Source organism: Phlebotomus argentipes, unplaced genomic scaffold (assembly GCF_947086385.1).
Source record: "Phlebotomus argentipes unplaced genomic scaffold, Phlebotomus argentipes genome assembly contig_2, whole genome shotgun sequence".
In the NCBI taxonomy this organism is placed as follows: Eukaryota; Metazoa; Arthropoda; class Insecta; order Diptera; family Psychodidae; genus Phlebotomus; species Phlebotomus argentipes.
In genome coordinates this window covers 4,164,330-4,188,129 of record NW_026776162.1, presented here as the reverse complement: position 1 = coordinate 4,188,129, position 23,800 = coordinate 4,164,330, and the positions used below count along the sequence as shown (strand labels likewise).

The 23,800-nt window shown below is 41.3% G+C and overlaps 1 protein-coding gene across 2 annotated transcripts in view; it reads left to right on the top strand.

Moving 5' to 3' along the window:
• Window positions 1–23,800, top strand: part of LOC132264757 (innexin shaking-B) — a 41,820-nt gene that overhangs the window by 3,735 nt on the left and 14,285 nt on the right. The window contains exons 2-5 of one of the 2 annotated variants that reach the window (XM_059765068.1): window positions 10,185–10,620; window positions 19,402–19,555; window positions 20,539–20,672; window positions 20,824–21,013. In XM_059765068.1, the coding sequence (XP_059621051.1) occupies window positions 10,301–10,620; window positions 19,402–19,555; window positions 20,539–20,672; window positions 20,824–21,013 (798 nt within the window). In that variant the 5' untranslated portion in view covers window positions 10,185–10,300. Of the gene's footprint in view, window positions 1–10,069; window positions 10,621–19,401; window positions 19,556–20,538; window positions 20,673–20,823; window positions 21,014–23,800 lie in introns of those variants that run through there. The other variant, XM_059765069.1, reaches the window with a different exon arrangement.

Here is a 23,800-nt window from a genome sequence, read left to right as displayed (position 1 = left end):
GGAAAAAAAGTGGCAAACACTTTGAGTGTTTGTCTAATGGGAGTGTTTGGAACAATTATGAAAATTTTATTCCTTTTGTCAACCCAACAGAGTTGACACACATTTCACTCTGATTCTCGTGATCTCCGGATGCACACATGTTCACCATAAAGCAGCAATTCTTGCGACGAGGCATCGCGGATCGACGTCACGGAGAAAGACGTCGTCATGATTTCACAATGCGCTCCCATAACTCTCTCCGATAATTCCACGTTAAATCCCTGGCTGCCATTATTAAAAAACGAGGCGGAGGAATGAGACGAGGCGACACTAAAATACGGAATAAATCACCATGAAACAAATCAAGTGATTTTTTGGCCATGCACTGGGACTCTTTGAGAGATGATCATCTGAGAAGCAATACTACAATCGTTGGATTAAAAATACTCTTAGCATGACATACAGACAAAATGGCAAGAAAAGTGGCCAATCTTGAGAGGAGATCTAAAAGACACTTTTCACAGTGAAAAACTATCCACTCGCCATTGATCAATATCAATTTCGAGCGGTCTGCAGAGTTCCCAACCTTGACCATGCTCCAGACTAACTGCTCAGTCAAGTTCCTCCCACTTGAGTGTGCTACAGCGATTCTCTTTACGGCATAGGCCCTGGAACAGACTGTCTCGCTTTTTTCCGCCAAGTCTCTGGGCTCCCTTTTTGGAGGCAAAACCCCCCACAGTGTGTGACAGTCGCCAAGAACAAATACATGCCGCGCTTCCTCCTTGCCAGAGTGCCAGAGAGTGAGGAGCACCGGCAAAAGGGAAAAATCAACTGACTGGAAACAAATAATCTACCATCACGATTTGAGCTTCTCTCCAATTTCTCTGCTCCTCACCATCAGTGCACCCCACATGCCCACCCCTTATCCGTCGTGAAATACATATTTCTCCAATAAATTTCATGTACAATGCACCAAAAGCTCCAGCCCAAGAAGCTGCATAACACTATTGAGCTCTCACAGCAGACACTGTGAGCCTTGCCTTGGTGGCACACACGCTCCCTGACTAGGCTGAGGAACAGGAGGGAAGTGGAGCTTCCAACATCCGAATGGCAATGCACGGAGAAAACTTGTGAATTTCCCCAGGCATCCTTAATATTAATAACACTGATAATATTGCAAATGAAACACAATAGTGTTCTACTTTCGTATAAAATCCAACCGTGCCGGTTGGGGAAATGGTTCAACCGCCATTGATTGCTTCATTCATTTGTTCGTAACCACGGCACGGAGGAAATATGACAAGCAAGAAAACTGTGTGAAAACACTTTTCAGACAGACTTCCAACCCACCCAATCGACAATCATTTTAATTAATTTTTGGCAATATTTGCCTGGGAGTCGGAGACAATTTATCATATGGGATTTCGGCTGCGGCTTTAGTGTCTCCACCACGTTGTCTACATCTTCATGATTTTGGCTCACACCACATTAACCTGAGAATGTCACGTCACTCAGTGAGCTTTCTTCCTCCACCAGCCACTCCATAAGGGAGCGTGTGTGTGTGCTGTGTGTGTGTGTGAAATCCCAATCCTCAATAATTATCCTGATGTACAATCCATTATCTAATATGAATCCTTCGATCTTCTTCATCACTGATTCCGTAAGTTCATTCTTAACACAAATATATTGAGTCATTGGAAAACCTCGTGTCATATTTGAAGCCATATCGATTGGGATTTATACTTAGGAAATTGTATAGTTTCGCAGTGAGAAATCGATCAAATAACACAAATGGGAACTCAATACATATTAATTAGCCAATTAATGTTCAAAGTGTTTCAATGAACTTTATGTCCCGAATATTATTTGTGATACTGCATTATGGTAATCAAAGTTACTAATTTAGGAGCAGTTGAAGAAATACATATCTGTGTATGTATATTGAAACCAATAAATTATTATCGATGCGCTCAAGGTTTGAGGGTCGAATCAATCATTTATCCTTGGCTAATTTCTACATTCTTATTCTTGCAAAGCCAATAACCCAGAATATTTATTATTCATTGCGATCGATTCTATGATTTTTAGGTATGAAAAAGAAATTAAAATTTTTTTTATTTATATTTTTACATTTTCCAATAAAATCAAAGCGTGCGTTAAAAATAACTAGTTGAATATGCCAAAAATGAAATGCGCAACAGGCTAATCACCTGTCTGCGAAAAATAACACGATTGGTAACAGCTCAAATTGACGTTAAACTGAAAGCTTCTGTACAAAACATTTTTCAATGGGCTTTTAATCAGAAATAGAGCTCAGCTAGGAAAATTGCTCTCTTAATTTAAGAGACCAGCATATTTTCCGCTACATTTGAGATTTTCAATAGAGGTGAAGCATTTATCTCCACAACAGTGCGAACTTTTGGAATGACCGAGAAATGTCGCAATGGAAAATCTCTCTTATGTAAGATTGATTTGATATAATAGAGAGAGAGAAAGACAAGAGGCGAGAAATGAAATGTGTCTGTGCCGAAAGAACCTAAAGCCCAAATCACTTGAAACAGCACGAGAAGGAGTGTGACAATGGGGAAATTGTAGGTTTAATTGGTTGTGTGTCTGCAGAGTAAACATAGAGTGAGAATACAGTGCATCGTTTCACCAAGTGATGTGTATCTTGTGGTATGTCTGCGGAAACTAGCCCCATAAATGTAAGTCCCGTCCCACACCCAAAGGCCATCTCATACATACATTGAAGCCATTTAACACACTCTACCCCTAAATCTTTTCTGTACATTTCAAAGGATCCCTCTCCTAATCCCCACCCTCAGATCTTCGTGCCCCCAAGCTCCTTAGGACGCCCTCCGCAGTGTCATGTATTTATTGGGGGGATGCAGGGGATGGTGAGTCTTCCATGCGAGGAGACTTTGGGGGGTGTGAGGTGAACAACTTAAACAATAAGTGCCGCTTCGAAATTCTCGAAGGCAGCCCAATCCTTCAGCCCCTCATTTCTCTAGAATCCACCATGGCAAGGCTTGTCTTGTGAACGGATACACCAGCCCGATTGATGACGGAGTGAGAAATGCTCAGAGTGCTGCAAAGTGAGACCACGAGCACAAGGGTGGCAAAGAATCGACCAGAGTACTCAGTTACATCGCTCGGTACTGAATGCAGCGGCAATTTGCCGCAATGTGTTGAGATAAAAGAAAGAGTTGTAAGTGATTAAGAGATTGTGCAACAATACTTATTGTAAAGCGAAAATCAATTCACCACAAGTGCTACCCAGTCGCGAATATTGTCATCCTCTTGAATGCATCCAAACAACGAAGACGAGTAAGAGCAATTGAGTTGGACAAATTGATTTAGCGACTGAGCATACACACCCTAAAAAGGGGATGCTTCACTATGCATAGCGCAATCTAACAAGCACATCTTGGCCGAAAAACTTTTCTCCTCCACTCCAACTACTTACCCACTCCACCCGCCACTCTATTGTCGCATATTTTGCACATGAAATTTTATGATATTCCCACTAACACACAACTTTCCAATCTTTCTGGATGATTCTTGTCCCTTCAGCATCTTAACTATATCTTCTGCGCTTATGTTCACTAACACTTTTCCCACTGGCAGCGCCAAATTGCTAAAAGCTAAAAGACTTGTCCCGCCAAGTAGCAAAAAGGCAATTAACCCGTTGAAATGGCTTTCATATTTTTAGCAAATATTGATGGAGTTTGGCCACGGAAGAATGTGTGGCAACACATTTGCAGCAATTAATGGGAGATAGATGTGCCGCTTGAGATGTTGATGATCACAAACTAAACTTTCTGCACATTGACAATTTCCAACCCCCGCCCATGGGATTGGAAAACACAATAGACTAATTGTTGTTCTTCTTTTGCTCACAATGTGATCATCAGCATTATCATTGCGCGTCATCAGAGCACTTTATCCACCCACGGCGGCCCCCTTGTACGAAAAAGACACACACTTGGCGTCTCTCTGGAGGAGGCATCTTGGCCTCCTTCTCAGGCTCGCCCTCAGACCCCAGGAACCCCCGCCGTGACTGTAAATAGATGAGAGCGCGTCACACCAAACTCTTGTGCATCATCCACATAAAGCCCTCCACGGCATTAATACATGTGAAAGGCAACCAGTGTGGCTTAGTATTAAATGAAGAATACTGCAGGATAAAAGGGCTGCATGATACAAATGAGGAGACGGGAGACTGAGCATGAGATGGAAAGTCTCTTGCTGTGTCACCCACAAACTTATCCGCATGATTGTAAATCAATACCATCGTATGCCGCTAGAATGCATTATGTTGGGCCAGCTTAAATAAATATCGAATGTGGGGTGGGAGAGCCCCAAAGCAGTCCTGCTGCAGCATCGACAAAAATTCGGGGAGAGCGCACGATTGAGCCAAAGGAGGCATTCTGCCTAATTGATAGAGCCCCGAATCTTCAGGGTTACACTGCCATGAGAAATATATTTTTATAGGAATCTGTCGAAAATTTACTCTAGCAAACGTGAGCTAACAATTTATTAGCTTTGCATGAGTAGGAATCTACGTCATGGATCCTGTGCAGGCGGAAAAGTGAGTGGAAAAACTAGCGCACAAATCTTTTTCCTTGGAATCTCCGACGGAGATTTGCAGACTTCTTTTCGACTGATTGTTTCCATTTCGCTGAAAAATTCTGAAATTGCCGCATTATGACCATTATTTGAGCATTTTTATGTTGCGAAATGTGTTCAAATGCGCGGATTTAACTTTGGGGCGAAACAATTTCAGTGAAATCAAATTTTCATGTTGAATTCAATGGGGGCAAAATTTTGACCATAATTGGCTGTTATACTGTAATTAATTTCCAAAGGAGATTATCTGCAGAGCAGTTTGTGTAAGCCTCGCATGATTATTCCTCTGGCGTTGCTGGGCTGCAAGTCGCCCATGTGCACGATGATAAAATTCCAGTCATTGTTCAGTATCTCAATTAGTCATGAAGAGTTCTTCTCAGTGCTGCGATTCCTGCAGACAATGGCGCAAAAACTTTGAGAATCAATTACAATTTTCATTTCCGACAGCATCAAGTACCCCAACTGCTGGTGGGAGGAAGCGAATCTTTTTCACGTGTCGCAACTTCTGATATTCCACCACGTTCGCCACCCAAACAAGGCAGTTACTCCCTCGCACCCTTCCACTCCTATAGCCGGTCTTAGGAGCTCAGGGGAGTCGAAGAGGAGGCATAATACACAACAGAGTGAGGTGAAACGCGGGAATTTCAATTTTCCCACCTTTTCCCATGTGTTTCGCTATCACATACGCCATCCATGTACTTTGCCATGTAGATTGTGTATAAATTATACATAAACTACAATTCTGCTACTCCTGAAATCTTCGAATGGTTTCGAAAAGTTTCATCGTTGATTTGTTTTTCTAACTGCCTGGTTGTATGGTGGAGTATTTTGTTGAATAACATTTACACAGAGAGCGAGAGAGAACAACTTTTCCATGTGATTCGCGCGCACGCAGAGGAATAGTTTGGCTTGAGTAGAGCATGTTGCCGGAATTTTCATCTGCACACATCCAACATTTGCTCATTTAATCGACCTTATTATGTGATTGTTGATGGATTCCACTGGGGAGAACTGAGTAAATTAATTGTACGCCTGTGACTTGATGTATCTTCGCCGCTTTGCCGTTCGGCCGGAGGCGAGTGCAGAAAAACTTTGGTGGGAACCTATTTTCACTGGTGGTCCCAAGGTGAGCTCTGAGAAAATTTACTTTGATTTACTTTGAACCAACCCGCGGGCCACATGGTTTTCAATGTTACGCCAATTCGCCCTGATTGACTGCGACCGTCAAATTGCGCTGTGCAGTGAAAAAGCAGGCCGAAGCGACAACTCGTCGTGAACTACAAATGTACATTTTGCAGAATTTGTGTCACTTTTCTCAACTTTGCGCCCAACTCCGCCCCCCATTTCGCGGGCGCCTTGGTGGACGCTGATAGCTTGACAATTGTGTCCAACAATGTTGCAAATTAATTGCTTTCATCCACTCAATTTAGCATTCTTGCCTCGCAACTCCAAAACACCACCTGGCAAAATTTACACTCTCACCGAATGGGGGACGCCTTTTTGTGCTCAAAACACACTTCCACGGGTGGAAACTCCGGCACAGGGGCTTTTCGTGTGACTGTCAGGCGGTGGGAGACGTTGTTTATTCACTCATTTAAAGAAAATTCAAATTTTATTGGATTCCCCTGGAATAATCAATAATTACATTGTGCAGCAACACAATCAGCAACACCACTCCTGTGCCATAAACTCCGCGGCAGAAGGTTGATGTATTCAATTTAGGATATTCTCCTCGCTCTAGAATATCCATCAGAGGCGCCACTACAAATGGATTCTTTTCACAATATCCGGAAACTATTCTTCATTTACACTTTCACCCAATAATTCTCGCATTCATAACCCTCCAACACACCACCTTGACTTTTCCACCCTGAGGAAGCTTCCTTCCCAGCCGGGGAAAAATTGCCCAGTCATGGTTTATTGAAATTCGGACGAAGCGCTGAAAAATGTGCAGTACATCGGCGGAATTCGGTGGAGCAAAAACACCCCGGCGATATTAATTGAAAATCTATACCTTTGCAGTTGAAATTTTTTTATTCGAGAAATTCTCACGTGGACTTCCTGCTTAATCACATTTGCCACTCACCCATTATTCACTCATATTCAATGGATAAGCCTGCACTTCAATTCGGTCTCCTCATGTCGCCCAATTTGCTGTCCTCGGTCGTAAATTGGCCAAAATCACGACACTAATCTCCTGGGTGGCTAATTGAAATTTTTGCAATAAAACCCCCCCACATGCGAAGGGCTTTGTGGCCTAAACAGAGGGCTGACAATACACTCAAATTCACCCATCATATGCCGAAATACCATTTGAGATTTGCCATCCAGATGGGGAGATACGGCAGTCTTTTATCGCGATGTGACAGCAAATTTCCTATTCGGACAGATGAGGATGATGAATGACTGCGGAATTAAGTCTCTGCTAACTTTTCACTATATCGAGTCATATAGGCCTGTAATCAGGATATAATTTTACGGTTGAATGTTTCTATAAATAGTTTCCTAGTCCTCACAAACCACCAACCCCTTCAAGATCGAATCTAAATCTTCAACAGGCGATTTTATGCCCGAAAGGCAATCTAAATGGGGAGCTAAAAGTAGTAAAATTGTTTCAGTTATGACTGCAGATGAAACCCTTAAGTAATTCAGCACAAATTGTTGAGGGACTTTAACTTTCAACTCCAGCTTGATATGGGATAGTGGGTCAATTGTGAGCACAAAATTTCTTCAATGGTTTACTGGTAAATCGATTTTCCCAGTTATTATGCACTTATTATTTTTATACACTTTCGGAGCATGCTCATGCATAACTCATAAATCTCAAATGTGTAAATCGCGTATGTTATTCGGGTGCAAAAAGTGTGCTGTCCGAAAATTCCTCGCATTGCCATATCAACGGGTGAATCGAAAACTATGAAAACTGCAGTAAAATGCATAAAAAACGTCTCTATGATAAGCAAATAAATTTTTAATTTTTCCAGATCGTCCTAAAATGATCTTAGATATTGTTAAATATTATAATTTTTTTTTAGCAATATTAGCACTTTATTGGACGATTAAAAGGTGTTTTGAGGCAAATTTAACAAATTTCGCAGAGATTTTAACGCAAAATTTTCAACTTTCACCCTTGATAAATGACGATTTGTACTTTTGATAGTTTCCTATTCACCCGTCGATATGCAGTTGGCCAGCGATATGAGGATTACGTCTGAGTGCATGGCGCAAAAATTACGTATGGATTTTCACCTCATCGGGGACATGATGCAAATTTGAGAGCCACGGTCATGGGAGTGCTATTAACCCCTTTCGAGTTGACTTATGCCGTATAGAGCGATTTAGACTTGCCACCGCTGCAAGGGTGAGGCTCCGAATGGCAATAGTGGCGTATAAGTTGTATGTCGAAAATTTTCCCAATGAAAGTACTCTCATTTTAGGTGGTTGGTAAATAACGAGTACCTCTCCTTCCCACCATTACTCGTAGTTCACTGAGAAGGCATGGGCGAAGGCAGAGCATCGGCAGAGGCCACATTGGAGTCCATATAAATTGCTGGTTGTATAACACCAATATGTATGGTGTTCCACCGCGCTTTAGTGAGGCGCCCCAGCTCAAGAGGGCTGTCCAGTGGGGTGGGTGCAAAGAGAGCACAAGACAAAAGTCCCCATTGTGCAACATTGTTGGATTTCGAAATATTTAACACACCAAAAGGCCTATTATAGAATGCGAAGAACCCAAATTCATGCACTCCATTGCTCTCTAATACACCATCAAAGCTGAAAAAGGAGGAAACACACCGATAGAATCGCTGTGAAATTTTCCTCAAATAAAACTCTGCTGCCAATGCCTATACATTTTCGTATTGGCTGCTTTCTGGACAAAGTGCAAACACTTCCATCACTCACCATCGAGATACCGTCATCAGAGTGGTGCACTCGATGCAATCCAATGAGGAAGTGAGCATATATGGTGGGAAATTTCTCGAATTTTCCCACTGAAGGCTCAGAATCGTGCGAGGAGACACAATCGCATCGTGCAGAATTCTCATGTCTCGCTCCTCTGTGCCACTTCCTCGTGTGACGCTCCACAAGGAAAGCGCCAATGGTAGTGAAAGAAGAATGACTTTCCCAGTGAGCTAAAGTGGAGGTTAGAGTAGATGAAAAAAAAAGACACCCAGAAATTTACGGGTGGTCGATGGCAATTTCGCCTCATCTTTCAAGGGTATGCGGAAGCTTGAGGAGGAGAAAAGGGGATGAGTCGAGGGCAAAAAGATAGCATGGAGCAAATTAAAAAGGAAAAAATATATATTGTAGTCCTTTCTTATAAATGCCAGAGGACACCATCAAACACTTTCAGCCACTACACTAAATGTGCATTCTGTGCCCAATTTTGTAAATACATAAAACCTCGTATATGTGCACATGAAATAGACGTTTGCTGTATGGCAGAAAAAAGTGTCACATAGATGGGTGAAATTTCGCGTCGGGAATCACTTTTCGCGACCCTCGCCAGCTAAAATACCCTCCCCACACCCAACGTGGCGACATCCACCCCGCCCGAGGAAATAACCCAACAGTGCCAATGCCAGTGCATTGGTCGATGTTTGCATAGAAGTTGTGTGGTTAGTCAGAAGAACCTTCCATTTATTGTAAAGTTATATCCCTTCTTCGTGGCTTCTCTGTGCGAGTTGCTGAATTTTTGTTGGATCTGAAAACTCCACAGAATTAATCAATACATCTCCGATCACGTCGCTCTTGATTGATTGACCAAGATAAATTGAAGCATTCGGCAGTGAATTTGATATTTTCAAACTCGAAGCTGAGCATTAAAGAACACGTCAAGTGTCTCATTTAATTTAGTGACTATTTTTGTAAGGGAAAGAAAGTGACCTGAAATACATTTCTCGGGATTATGGGAAAAAATAGAATCATGACTTTGATATGAAGTTATGAGACAAAGTTTAGTGCTCAAAATATAATAGTTATAGACATAAAAATGCGAAAAATAGAATCTTAATCAAATAATTTCTCACCCTCACAAATTTTGATTACATGTGATTCTTCTCCCGAACTAAAAGAGTCCGTGCAATCCTTGAGAAAGTAATCTCATGTGAGCGAGATTTGAAGAGAATTTTTGAATTTCATAAAATGTTAAAATTGGATCGAGGCAAATCTCAATGTTGTGTTTCTCTCTCAAATATTCTTCTGTGAATTTTAGGACTGTGGTTTTCTTTCGCAATCTCCTCAACCACATAATAAACTTTTCAATTTTCCGTTGTTATGTGTATTTCCACTATGGTTTAAGTATGTATTTTAATTCCTATAAAAAAAAAAGATGAAACATACATGTGAGAAATAATTTTGCTCTTTTGCAATACTGTTGGATGCTCTTTCTCTTCTATCCTATTGTCTTACCCTCTGTTGTGTAATTCTTCTTCACTGTCGTACGAAATTTTGTGTTGTGTCTGTTTCTTTAGTGTTTTTGTTCGTGTCTTTCATTCTAAATAAAATATCATGAGTGTGTGTGATCCTCTCTCTCTCACCTCGCATTGGTGGTGCATAATATATATACAATGAAGTTGGACGAAAAACAAGAGGAATAGGAGAAGGAATAATAACAATAAATACGAATATAGAGATAATACGAAGAGAAAAAAGAAAAACAGAGGAGAACAAAACGAACTTTTCCGCATAAATGTTTAAAGAATCTGCAGAACCGCGCCGTGGCAGCTTGAAGTCCTTGCAGAGCACTTCATTGGTGAGTGCGGTATTGGAGAGTGCAACATCACCACGAATCTACCCCCTCGATCCAGGCTCCGTGGATTTTGTCGATTTCAAGGAAGACATCTCGGGACACCATCACCACCATCACCATCATCGGTACCGGGACGACGTCAGCACTTCCTCTGGCGGACACCACCATCCTGGCAGGCGATTCGCGCTTATGGGCAAGGCCACATCCGGCCGCCACAGTGAATTCAAGCACGGCTCAATCAATCAGCACAACAGGCAAAGGTAAACACTATACATTTCCCCACAATCCATCCAACGGAAGACCACCCTTGCGACCACATGCCATCGAGGACTTCCTCCGGGTCTCTCGGTGCACACACACGTGACATTTGCTGGGGTTCGAGGGCTGAAAAAGCGTGCAGACCAAGGGTAGTTGGTGGACAAAAAGGGCACAAATTCTAGCCCCCTGTCTGCGACCCCACCACCATAGACTCCATCTGCAGTGGTATACTTGGTCCCAAATGACCGAATAATTGCCACAATAATTGTCCACATGACTATTTTTTGTCCACTCGGACACTCTTGCCCACCCGGCGACCCCATCGACTACAAGTGCTCTCCACTACTTCACTCTGTGGCGTTCTTCCCTCGGCCACATTCCGCCCTGTGGCCCCGTGTCTCCCCGAGGGAGTATTGCAAAGTACAGACACATGGAGAGCCACCAGCAAAACAACCGTCCGGTGAGATCACGGAAAAAAATCCTAAACCAAGGCGATTTGTTTTGCTGTGCGCTTTGACAGAAAGTGTGCAATTTTGAATATAGCTTATAAAGTTGAAATTATATAACTTCCCTTCCCGCCTTTGCGTTTCAGTTTAATAATATAGTATTTATTGGGTAAAATGCCTTGCATAAGTTGCTTTATGAATTTAATATATCAAGTTTGAAACTGAAGTGGTTTTGGTGTATTTGAGCGAAAGCAAGAAGTGAGAGATTAAGTGAATTTCCCTTAAATTTTGAAATACTTCCTACACAATTATGGTATTATTTCTAATGCACACAGCAAACATGGTACATTTTCAAACTGGTGACTATAAGGATAAATCGATAAACCGGAAGAGATAAAAGAGACTATCGATTGCAGTTTTTCACCTCAGTTGCAGGAAGAGAGCTGTTGGAGAGGCAGCAAAAGAGAGGAACATGGGAGAAAAGTGACATCATTTCGAGGATGAGCTCCCTTTGCGTGATGTTGTTTATTCGATTCGATTTGTCGACACAAATGCACCAAAAAGTGCCTCGCTACCTCTCGGCTTTAGGGGGTTGTGTGCACATCAATACAATAAATTCAAATACGCCAAACCCTCTCCGGTCTCCTGTGGTCTTGCACATACGACCCTATGAATACATTAGGATGAAAGACGCAGTTTTTGAGGCCACTCTTGCCCCCTACACCATGCAAATTCACTCGATTATTCATACGAAATTTGAAACATTTATCTTCCAAAATCCACCAAATCCGGGCCGCAAGTACCAGTCTTTTAGATGAAAATGCTAAATTTGAAATAGTCAAATAACTTTTACAGCATTATGCACACTTGACTGTCCAGCGGCCGAGGGGAGGCTCTTGACTTGACCCCCCATCTCTGCATGATTGTGCTGAAAATACGGTATAAAGTTTGAGATTTCAGCGCCAGAATTAAAACTCAAGTTCAGTGTTCTCTATTCTAGTGCTCTTGTTTATGTTTCTGCCATACAGCTTGCCGGAGGAAACAATGGATAGAGAGACAGATAAAAATTTATTATTCAAGTCTTTCGTAATGCTATTGGTTTACAGACACACTAACAGACGATACTGAAATTTAAATCACCTTGCACTATAAAAACCGAAAGTGCACTTTTCATTGGGAACTGAAAAGAGGTTGACCGAGCCACTCTCTTATACTTTACTGGATTCCATCTCAGGTGAAAATCCCAAAGAGTGCTGCACTAATATGCTTAATTGAACCGAAACAATCCCCGTGTCTATCAAATTAGGAAACACAATCAGATCACTTTGCTCTGTGAAGGTGAAAATTTGATTAATAGTGACATTCGTAATTGTTAGAGTGGTCCTTGAGTCCACATTTGAAATCTCAAGCTCAAAAAATTTCGAGGAAGCATACATAAATTGTGCATTTAGCATCCAACACAAGCGTTTGGCGTTAATTTTTGAGCACTTCGCAGTTGTGAAGTCTCCCCGTATTGCTCCCAAAAGAGCCGTAAAACATTGTCCGGACAGCACTTATGCCCACTTTTCAATTTGCACGTGAGAACAAAACACAAGGTACGGCTCTCCGAGTGAGAAAATTAGCTGTGAACCGTGTGCACTTGATGCAGGCATTTCTCGCGACATGGGAGCATTTTATTGAAAAATTGCACACGATAAATCACACAAGTTAAGGGACAGAGCCAAGGTGGAAAATGAAAGAAACAAGTTCAATAAGCAGGAATTACGTGGACTGCGGGGGAATGTTAGGTGTGAAAAGGGGCAAAAATATGAGCAGTGAGGTGTTCCAGGAGTTGCTCAATCACCCCTATCGAGCAAACTCGGGTGATTTTCACATGCGAAGTGATTGTCTGAAACGCCTCTCAAACGGACAGGCTGATGCAGGAAATAATGGCGCTATTGCGGGTGTGAAGAGTCGAAACTCAGGTCATTGCTATTATTTGCGCGTTGCTGTAATTTACATGGCCAATTGGGGTCTAGATAGGAGTGAGAAGGAGCGAGAGCATTGTGGATGGTATGAATGAATTCCACTCAATATTTTGCAATAATGTAAGTCAGGACATGTCGATATGTTTACATTCTATTGGAGGCACATGAGTATGCCAAAATAATCGTATTTTTGGCAGATTATATAATAAAACTATCGCATAGAGTTGAAATAGCTTGTCTCCTCTGCTCCCCCTCCGCCCCGCAAATACGTATAAATTGTAAGTTTGGTTGGATACATACACAAAATATCCGAGCATCGATATTGAGGGCAAAAAACCATTTGAAATCCCATTAAAAGGCCATCAGTGGGCAAAGTGAACAGAACATCGTTAAACATAGAGGGTGAGAAATCACAGCAATATGGAGACTTTTATACACTCGCCCACGAGTTCTTGCCAATCCCGAGCCTGTGCCACGTCTTATTCCGCCACAATCCACCCCCACACCACTGCCCTCATCTTGGCAACGGGATCATTGTGAAGGAGGCGCAGCGCGAAAGGTGAGAATATTCCTTGTGCACTGTTTAATGTGACACCACGGGCGAATATTTAGGAGTCAGAAGGCGGCAGCGACCGCACACAATGCAGATTCTCACACGTAATTTGTTGCATTAATTTCTTCTTAGCGCCACGCGAAATAATCCAGGCCTTGTGCACTGTGCCCGGGAATAAGGTGCAAGATTCATTGAGATTGTGCCCTCTTCTCACATCCACACTCGCCACGTTCTAGCGTATTATCATTAAAACTCTGTGTTTCTGTCCCTTTTGCAGCCACACTTTAGCTGGAGTTCCACCCCTTGAAATCCCATTTTGCGTTATACAATCGTTAATATTATTTTAAGTTGTGCTGAAAGTTTTGTAGTGTATCCCACTTCTGATTTTAGCCATTTCACAAGCACAGCGTGTTCAGCTCACAGTGTCCCGGAAATGTTTACACTAAATTTCCCAGAATTGCAGGGGCTCTTCGTGGAATTCATTAGGCCAATTGGTGTAAAATTTACATTTTCTTCTTTCACTTTCAATAAAATACATTGCAAATAGAATACTGGTGGACAATTAAGCCTATAATGGATTGAAACTGAGGTTTGCTAACAAAACTCTCATTCAAGACCGAAAAAATGGGGTAAAAGTTCGCGTTTAGTGCAAGAATTCCATTACAACACTTGATGTGAAGCGCGCTGTATTGACTACGTCAGGGCAGTAAGTGTAAGTGCCAGGAGGGAGGTTTTGGAGCAATCTGGTGAAAATATTGGTGTAGTTTCCCCATTAAATTATAAGCCCCCTAACTAAATATAAATCCAATTGCTATGTTGCCGCTATAAGCGTCGTCTGCATATTTCCGCCACTTCACTTAGTCGCTATTATCTTAATCTAATATCGCCGTTCGTCGCTAGATGAGCCATAGGATGGAATAATTTTTCTTCTCCATTTCATCCCTTTTTTGCCATACCCGCGTCGAGATGAAGTGCGAAGGAGAGCTATGGTATGAAGATATAATTAAACATTATTTTGCATTTCCGTCTTCAGTGTCGGAGACAACAGATACGCCATGGTGCTATCCACCCCCGGTTCTCCGGCGCTCAACCGCCCGCTTTCCACAAAAGTGAATGGCTACACAGAGAGCCACCGGAAAAGATACACGCAGAGTCAAACAAAGGCAGAAAATAGAAATGAGAAAAAAGGCACATTTGCATTTTCCACTCCAGCACTCTTGCCATGCACGCGATGGCCAAACCACCCTCTGAACTGCATCCAAGAGCAATACTCTCTCACATCCTTAAGGATGCCTCCCCCCACGAAGCGTATTGTCGTGCGCCAAGGCAGAGCTCTTCACCACTTGCAAATGCACAGGGTGTCCGGTTGTCATCTTGCGGGATGATCGTGGTGTTGATGCTCATCTCGTTAAGTGACAATAACTAAAACCCCAATTAGTGATACATCCTCCTCGATGTTTGCGAAGGGATTAAAAAGTTTGAGCGCTTAATTGTGTGGCTTTCGAAGTAGGAGAAACGACTTAAGGCACTGTCTGGCATTCCAACTGAAAAACTCCATCCAACTTTCTCACCACTCTTGTTGTTCCATAGTTCCACCTCAAGAGTTCACTGTGTCAGGAGAGCAATGCTAATCGATGGATGTTTCTCTTGTCTAAACTTTTCAGCACGAAATTCGCGTGGAGTATTTTTTGCCAGCGTGCAAATAGGCTAAATTTGTGCCTTTGACACCAAAGTTAGACTTAGAGCTATTTGGAGAATATTTGGAGTTCTACAAACATTGCTAAAAGTATCTTGCAATATATATCCATGACTATTTGCGCTTCTCCAGTTTCTCGTGTGCAATTAACAAACTCCAGAATTAAGTCAATTCGCCATACCAATTCCAAGAATAATAAACACATTTTCCGTGTGCAATTCAATGTGTTTTGTCTGGCAATTTGGCGGAGAAATTTATGAAGTGTGCGATATTATTGTTATTCTTGGGCAAATGCTCTAAACAACCATTTAGTCTAAATCCAATCCAAGTGCAAAATAGTCTCAATAGATCTTCGTTAAGCCGCAGCACTGGGAAAATCATTTGCCATTTCTCATCAGTGTTTGCATTCGACCACCCTGTGTCCGAGAGTCGAATGTACGAGGGTATGTCCTCCCCATTTTTGCGCTGAATGTATGCTTGCTCTCAGGGCTGGAGGGGGGCGAACTAAAAAAGGGGTGGATAGGGATGGGATTGTGGCAAAATTTTATGAATTGGCGTCGTCACTTACTTTGTTCCGACCAGTTTAGTTTATAGGTCGACCATCGCAACACAATAAAGTCTTTTTGTCTCACCATATATTTCTAACCCACCCCCAACTGGTATTTTGACCCCAAAAAGGCTAAAGGGAGAAAGAACAGCACCACGTCAAGACACTTTCAATGTCCCCCAAATCACGCTGGACAGCAAGGAGGCAAAAACGAGAGCACAGCCCGGAGTGTCTGGCCGGACTGATGATGTTGGGTCTGGGGGACGGGGTGCTGATGCAAAAAGGGTGAATTGTGGCAAAAAGTGACTATTTTATTGTGTCTATTTCAGATAATTTCCCCCCAAGCATATTCTATCGCTATATAGAGGTGCAAGTGGGGTGCAAAAAGTGTCCGGGAAACCACTATAAAGTATTTCTTGCAAATTATTTGAGTCACGCAAGGCACCTGCGAGCCCCATCGAATTTTCAAGGGTGAGAAGTTATTAAAAACTTGATCTTAACATTGAGACTCTAATTACTCACACGGCAAATGTCGGAGACAAGCGAGCTTCCCTCCATAGAGGCCTCAAATTTATTCCGAGGTAGCCCCATATATCTGGTCCGTGTGTAATTTTCTCACAATATTTATTGCTATATATCTTTTATGTTGCCTGACTTTATGACCACTTGGTAATGCATCCATTTTTCTCCGTATAGTGATACGAGTGATAAAATTCTAGATGCAAATTGAACTTGTGTCGAGTATAAAGCACTTGGCATATTTCCCTATAGAAATTTAGACACTTCCCATGGAAAATTGTTCCGGTTTCGGGGCTTTTCCTGCAGACAACACACTGGGTGTATATCAAAACTTTATATACACTGTGCGGACGACGAGGGATGGTTGCCCGTCCACAATGACACAACTGACATAATCTTCGTCTTCAATCTTTCACACTGGCATTGGAGGGTTGGGGGCTGCTGAGGGCAATAAAGTCAACTCTTTTTCTCTGCCCTCTTCTTTTTCACTCACACACATTCCGCCCGATATTATGAACGGGGTGGCAGCTTTTTGCATGCGACTCCAAAAAAAAGCCTGGAGACCGCCCAAGCCATGGCGCTTTCCAAAGTAAATCAAACACATAAAAAGCCTAATTTTTGTCAAAATCACACCGTGCGATGTCTCTTATATGGCCACAGGGGATTCCACACATAAAGGATTAGTGGGGAGAACATTCAGACCTCCAGACATCACACCATTTGGGCCACAATCTCACTTCGGAGCCAGTGATATGAATTTAAAAGGAATCATCTTCAGATTCAGAAAGTGGCGACTGAAGGAGCCACACAAGTGTCACCAGAAATTCCTCTTAAAGCTCTTCAATGAGCCTCGTCAAAGAGGCTACTCACTCGCTGAAATGGAGTACAAGCAGAGATATTGCTGTCTTTTTGGCCACTAACAGTTCAATTAATTTAAATTGCGTAAAAACTCTAGTTTAAATATATTTTTTTCAAAATCATAATTATGTATAAAGTCGCGAAGAACTGTCCAATCTTCAATGAAGCACCCTTTGCAGTTTCCTTTTCACCTCAGGGCGTAATTTCTCAAACCATCCTCACGTCGAGAACGAGAAGGCGTTCGAGGGTAAAAAAAACTATCATCTGCTGCGAAATTCGTGAGCTCCATCCAAATAAATGTCGCGAGTGTTGTTCACAATTTCCGTCCGCCTCTTGAATGCGTGCAATTGTGCCGCCAAATTGATGACGTTGAAGAATAAATGTCATCATCTTCCACACCCCCCAATATGCCACTAATTCAGCACACATCGTGACGAGCCCTCAAACTCCGGCCAATAAAATTTGCGATTTAAATTTTAAGTCATTTGACCATTTAGAGCTTGAAATGTAATATTTCGCTGTCATTTGGTCATACATATTCTGGGGCCTTTCCGTTTTTTCTTTCTCTTTCTTTTTGAAAATAAAATGAGGCACAGTGACCAAGATACAAGAATGACAATAAATTTCTCTGTCTCGAATCACCATTCCGTGTCTTTTGGGTGGGTCTATAAAGCACACTATACCGAAAATATAGCGGTTTGAGAAGGGAGAACTATTCCAAAAAGGCACGAGTGACATCAGGAGATTTTTTATGGGAATTTTGTTCCTATTTTATTTGCATCAGCACCCGTGGTGCACCCGTTTTGAGTGTTTTCGACCAGAGAAGGAGAGCGCGCAAATAATGAAAGAATATCGCTCGAGCAAACACAGAAACTCTTATAAAATTTCGCTCAAGACCCATGGGTAGTGAAAACGGAATGTTTTTAAAAATTAACATTCACTGAAATATAGAGTCATAAAATCCCCCAGCTAAAGAGGCTGTAAACTATTAATTTGCTGAGAGAATTGTGATATTTCGTGCTGCAGGGAATTTTCAGTGGCACGAGATGGAGGCGCCGGGTGAAAGTATTTGAATGTGTGCAAAAAATTCTGCGCTAATCATGATTTATTCTGCTCGTTTTCGACATTTTGTGCAATTTATCTGGAAAATATACATGAATTTGCGCTTTTCGTCACACACACACACACAAAAAAAGTCATCAAATATTTGCCCTCTAATTTATTAATTATGATATTTCAATTGACACACTCCATCGAGATGGAGGCGCCGGGTGGACAATATTTGTAATAGGGCTTATGTGGTTCCATCACACTCTGTTTGTACAACATCAGACAGAATTGCAGTAATTTAATTCGCCAAAATGATCGACAATTCTGCATGACTGCATTGGTGTTAAAATAAATTATATTTGGTGATTCAATAAATCACACTAATGAAGTTTCAATAATTCCGTCAAAGTCTATCTCGCAAATGTACTTTCATTAAGGTAAGACGTGCTTTTATTGCGAGCAGATTCCTTTATCAATCCTTTGGCAGCATAATTCTGGTTCATTTGCTACATTCTACTAAGAGTCACTCTCCAGAACAGTGCACAAGAATTCTTTCAGAAATATTTTCCACCACTATTTCGCACTTCCTTTCTCCCAATCTCCGGAGGGGAAATAAACTCTTTTTGCAAATCATTTACTGCTGAGACTGTGGACAATAGCGTGGAGTTTTCGCTCAATAGAATGCTTTAAGGATGTTATGTATAAACACAGAAGAAGAGCTTCACAATACAACACGCCAAACACTCTTAAGGCTGAAACTAAGCAATGACAGGGTAGGGAAGAATGGCCAAAAGACACTATCATTCTGGCTAATTAGTCATCTATTTCAGTATTTATAATCACGCTATATCACGCGACAATAGTCGAAATAATACAATCCAATCACCAGCAGTTGTCCATTCAAATAAAAAGCGAGCTTCCAGTTGACTGACAAGAATAATAACATTAATTTTGCACTTATTCAAGCATGTGCAGTAAACTGACACCTTTATCCAAAATGTCCCAGCACTGAAAAGTGCATTAATCAAATATGCGACTCTACTTCTTCTCATGCACCTATATATAACTTTTGTATTACGAATTTTTCATGGAGAAAATGCAATTCATTCGCCCTCTGGGTGTGTGTTCTCTCTTCATCTCGTTGCAGACCAATTTCGCAGAAATTAAAATCACATCTCACAGAAAGCATTCCATCATACCTCAAGCGGGGTCGTGGGGGTCAAAGGAGATCCCCGAGTGTGTCATCCAATATGGAATTTCTCCGCGGTGTCTATGCCTTCATGCAAGTGAGTAGATCTTCGGTGAGTGGATTTTCGATTCAGATTTTCTTCACTAATCGCATTTTTTCTCTTTTATATCTGTACACTCGCTTAAAGTACAAATAATGGGATAATACGACAGAGAAATTCATGGCATTTTGTCTCAAAATATCGAGTATTTAAGACACTTCAGACTTACACCCACAGCAAAATAGAGCAAACACACTTATCTCTTAACACTAAACCTACCAGTTGATTTTTAAAAGTACATTGAAAATTTGTATAGAGATAAAATATTATTAGTTAAGCTACTCATTTGTCTAATTCGTTCTTTTTTTTTCATTTGAATATTCGGTAGGCGCAGTATTATTATATGAATTGTTTTGAGAAATTTCTTCTACACTCGGCTAATGTTGGTCAATTTCGCTAATTGCAGAAATTTCACTTTAGCTCAATTCACAATTTAAACACTCGCGATGTTATTCTCAAATTCTACCTATATTCACAAATGGTTCACTTCAGTTTTATCCACCTCACGTATTTCTATTTTTTACCGAATGAGCGTAAGAACAGGAGGTAAAATACATATGAGAATACTTTTATGGTATGATTGATGGAATGCAATTTGATTTAACTCGCCATTTTTGAGTGATTTTGAATTGTTACTCGCAAACTCTCTTTCGCTTCCTGCAAATCACCTCCACGGAGACGTGGTGAATGGAAAAAAGATGTGCTGCAAGAGCGGAAAGAGGGTTTTTTTTTCGTTGCACTTTTTGATTTATATCCTTAATTTATGTAATTATTCACAGAATTAAGGGAAGATTCCTCTTATTTCTGTCTGTTGATGTGTGAGCGAAGAGAGATGCAAAAACCAAATGGATACTCTGTGCCAAAAATGCTAACATGTTTCCCATCTCTTCCACTATTTTCTTGCATTGTCTGGACCCATTCTTCACGCGGCAATGGTGTGTGCACTGTGGCCAAAAAACAACAATATCCACCAACCTGAATCAACGATAATTAAGGTGAATCATGTGAAAGTGGACTCTGCAGTTTTCCGACTTCACACCAACGCCACTGTAATTTTGTTAGTAACCTTCTCCATAGCCGTTACAACGAGGCAGTACGTGGGAAATCCAATAGACTGCGTTCATACAAGGTGAATGCCCGTGCTTAAGCACTTTTTCCGTCGCTGCGTGAGCTTTTCCTCGCTCTGCGCGCAACTTTGCCGCCGTTCAAATGCCGCGCCAACGGAAATGTAACGATTTGTGGCGAGTCTAATGTGATGTTTTTTTTCTGTGATTTTCCAGGGACATCCCGGAGGATGTTTTGAACACATACTGCTGGATACACTCAACATATACAGTGGCTGATGCCTTCAACAAGAAACAGGGATCAGAGGTGCCATTTCCGGGTGTCGACAACTCACAGTCGCGCGCCAATGTGACAATAAAGCACACAAAATACTATCAGTGGGTCGCTTTCACGCTTTTCTTCCAGGTGAGTCACGATTTTCCTTGAATATTGCATGAGATGGAACGACGCGAGGACGAGCAGAAGAATTTCTGTGGGGAAATTGGATAATTTTGACATTGCAATTCTTAAAAGTATTCTCACTTGGAAAATATAAAATTCAAGTGCTCAATTATGACTGCAATATGTTGCACATTGAGCAAACTATCGATCGTCTTAAATTTCATGACATAGAAATCAGATTATGTATGAATATTTTTCCATCTCATTTATATTTGCAAAATCGTCTCTGCATTATAAATATTTTTGGTTTTATCAGTCATTCTTTCTTTGAAAAATTCCATTGAATATTAGATGAATTCAAATTCACTTATCATTAAAATAATGTTTATTATACACCTCATTTCAAATATTGTTTCACACTACATTTTGCACCTGTTTCAGTGTCGGGTCGTGATTTCTGTTGGAAATATTGTCACGTGTCGTCAATGATCAAAGCTCATGATGTTGGAGGCGTGTTTTGGCACAAACCTCCATATTCACAGAGCCCCTCATAAACGTGGCACTTTGCGCCCAAGAACACTCTTCCTCTGAAATCAATTAAAAATATTCTCTTGACGCCTCCGGCGTGAATTAATAGTCATGTAGCGATCGTCACAAATCATAACACAGCTCTCCATCTTTCTGGGCATCGGGATGAAGCCGAGGAAAAGAGGCTTTGCGAATGAGTGTCTGGGTGGTGGGAAAATATGACAAATGTCCCCACTATAAAAATTATTGATATGTATACACAAATTTTGTATGTTTCTCACACTCCGAGTGAGACGGAATGTCTATTCGGGTCAAAGGAAAAAGCAGCACCAACTATCCTCATAAAATAAACAGAGAGAATATTTCATTGGGATGCAAGGCGAATGAATACCAGAAATATTGAAGATGGATTTTCCACTGAATTTTCACGAACATCCCCCATCTCACGATGACAATCCGCGCAGCCCTCATGCAAATCGCTAAAGGGTGGCGCACATCATTCGATAATCTGGGCAAAATTGCATTGTGAGAAATTTTCCCTGCAATGCTCAAATAACCAATCATAATCATATTTTACGAATATCGAAACACGAGATCGCCTTTTTTCACACTTCACGCTGCCCAAACTGTCAATATTCCGAGAATTATTTGACTGGCAGCAGAAGCCAATGTTGAATCATAACAAACAAAGTGTACAATTTATTTGGACAAGAAAAAGAACACCCATTGAAAGAAAAAAATTTATTTCACGATGCGTCCATTCTCCGGTTTTTGTTACCATCATTCTTTTCTCTCCTCACTTTTATGGCTATTTCCATGAATGATCCCCCAATATGGCGGAGAAATATCACCCACAAGCGAGGTTGAGTGAAATTCCCAAAAGAGAAGCCTGCAATGTTTGACGAAGCAGACGGATCAATTTATTTAAACTTTAAACAAATGTGGAAGTTGTTGAGTTTCAAAACACATTCTCTCTTTGATAGCAAATTCTTTAAATTACGAGTTGTTTTTTTTCGTATGCAATGCATCATGTTATAAATTATTTCAAATTCTGTAGGAAGACAAAGGATTTTATGAGCTAAAAGAGAATAAATTGGGATTATTATTCTGAGAAATTTATTCTAATGAAGCGCAAAGTGTTAATTTATATTAAATTCTCCTTATAAGAATATATATCTAAGTATTTACCCAAAACACACGAGTATTCAAAATTCATTGTTGCGTTTAATTGAAAAATTTATACATTTATTCATACAATGAGTGTGAAATCAACTGGAAAGATTGAAACAACCAGGCGCCTCCATTGAGTCGGATGGAGACGCCTGGTGTTTGTGTGATTTTACACTGCATTTGGTGTTAAATAAAATATATTAAACAAATTTTCAGTGTAAAATTTATCAGTGAACAAAAATTGACTATAATTTTGGCATTTTATGATAATTCCGGTTTCAATCACATTCCAAAATCAACTCAATATTTGCACACAATAAATTATATCCATTGTCTTCTCGGAATAGATATCAATTCACCAAAGCATCATGCGGAAAATTTCTTTTCCCAACCACCCCAAAATGTTGTTATTGGTTTATTATGTTTTGCGGTTGATTTTTTATTGAGTTGTTAACCACGCAAAAATGCCAATATTAGCCATTGAGGCACGAGGATCGCGTGGGAATCAAGTATCTCAGCGATCTCGTGTGTCTCGGCTGTGCGGAAGATCTTCCGCATTGTGAGATCACGGAGCTCCCCAGCCCGCGAGACGGTGAGTCGGTGGCTCGTGGGGAAGCGGAAGGGTCTGGCTAATCGCGGAAAATGGCTGGCTTGGTGTAAGTGAGCCGAGAGAATGAGGGAAAATCACATGAGGCTCACACACCATGCTCTACGACATCATTGACCGAAGAGCCTTCCTGCCGTCTCACTCACTCTCCTCTTCCGTCATAGAGTTGGAAAATTTGTACATAATATAACACACAGCGGCGTGCCGTGGATTCACCCAACAAAACCCAAAGAGAATCTCATAGTCAGTCGCAGCGTCTGATGCCATTCGGTCAGTGTTAAATTTGGCGTCGCGGTGCTTACATCGTTATGCGGTACCCAGCGTGAGGCGCTTTTTCTGCTCAGCCACACCAATCAGTGTATAGTTCACGCTACAGTCCACCCAGTACCTTGCCCAAGGAGGAGCCTGTCGGAGGGCACAGAGACAGGCGCCTCTTCAGTGACCTCTCACACTTCATTAGGCCAACGGGAAGCCCATTACACTGATCCCCATGGTTGACCAAATTA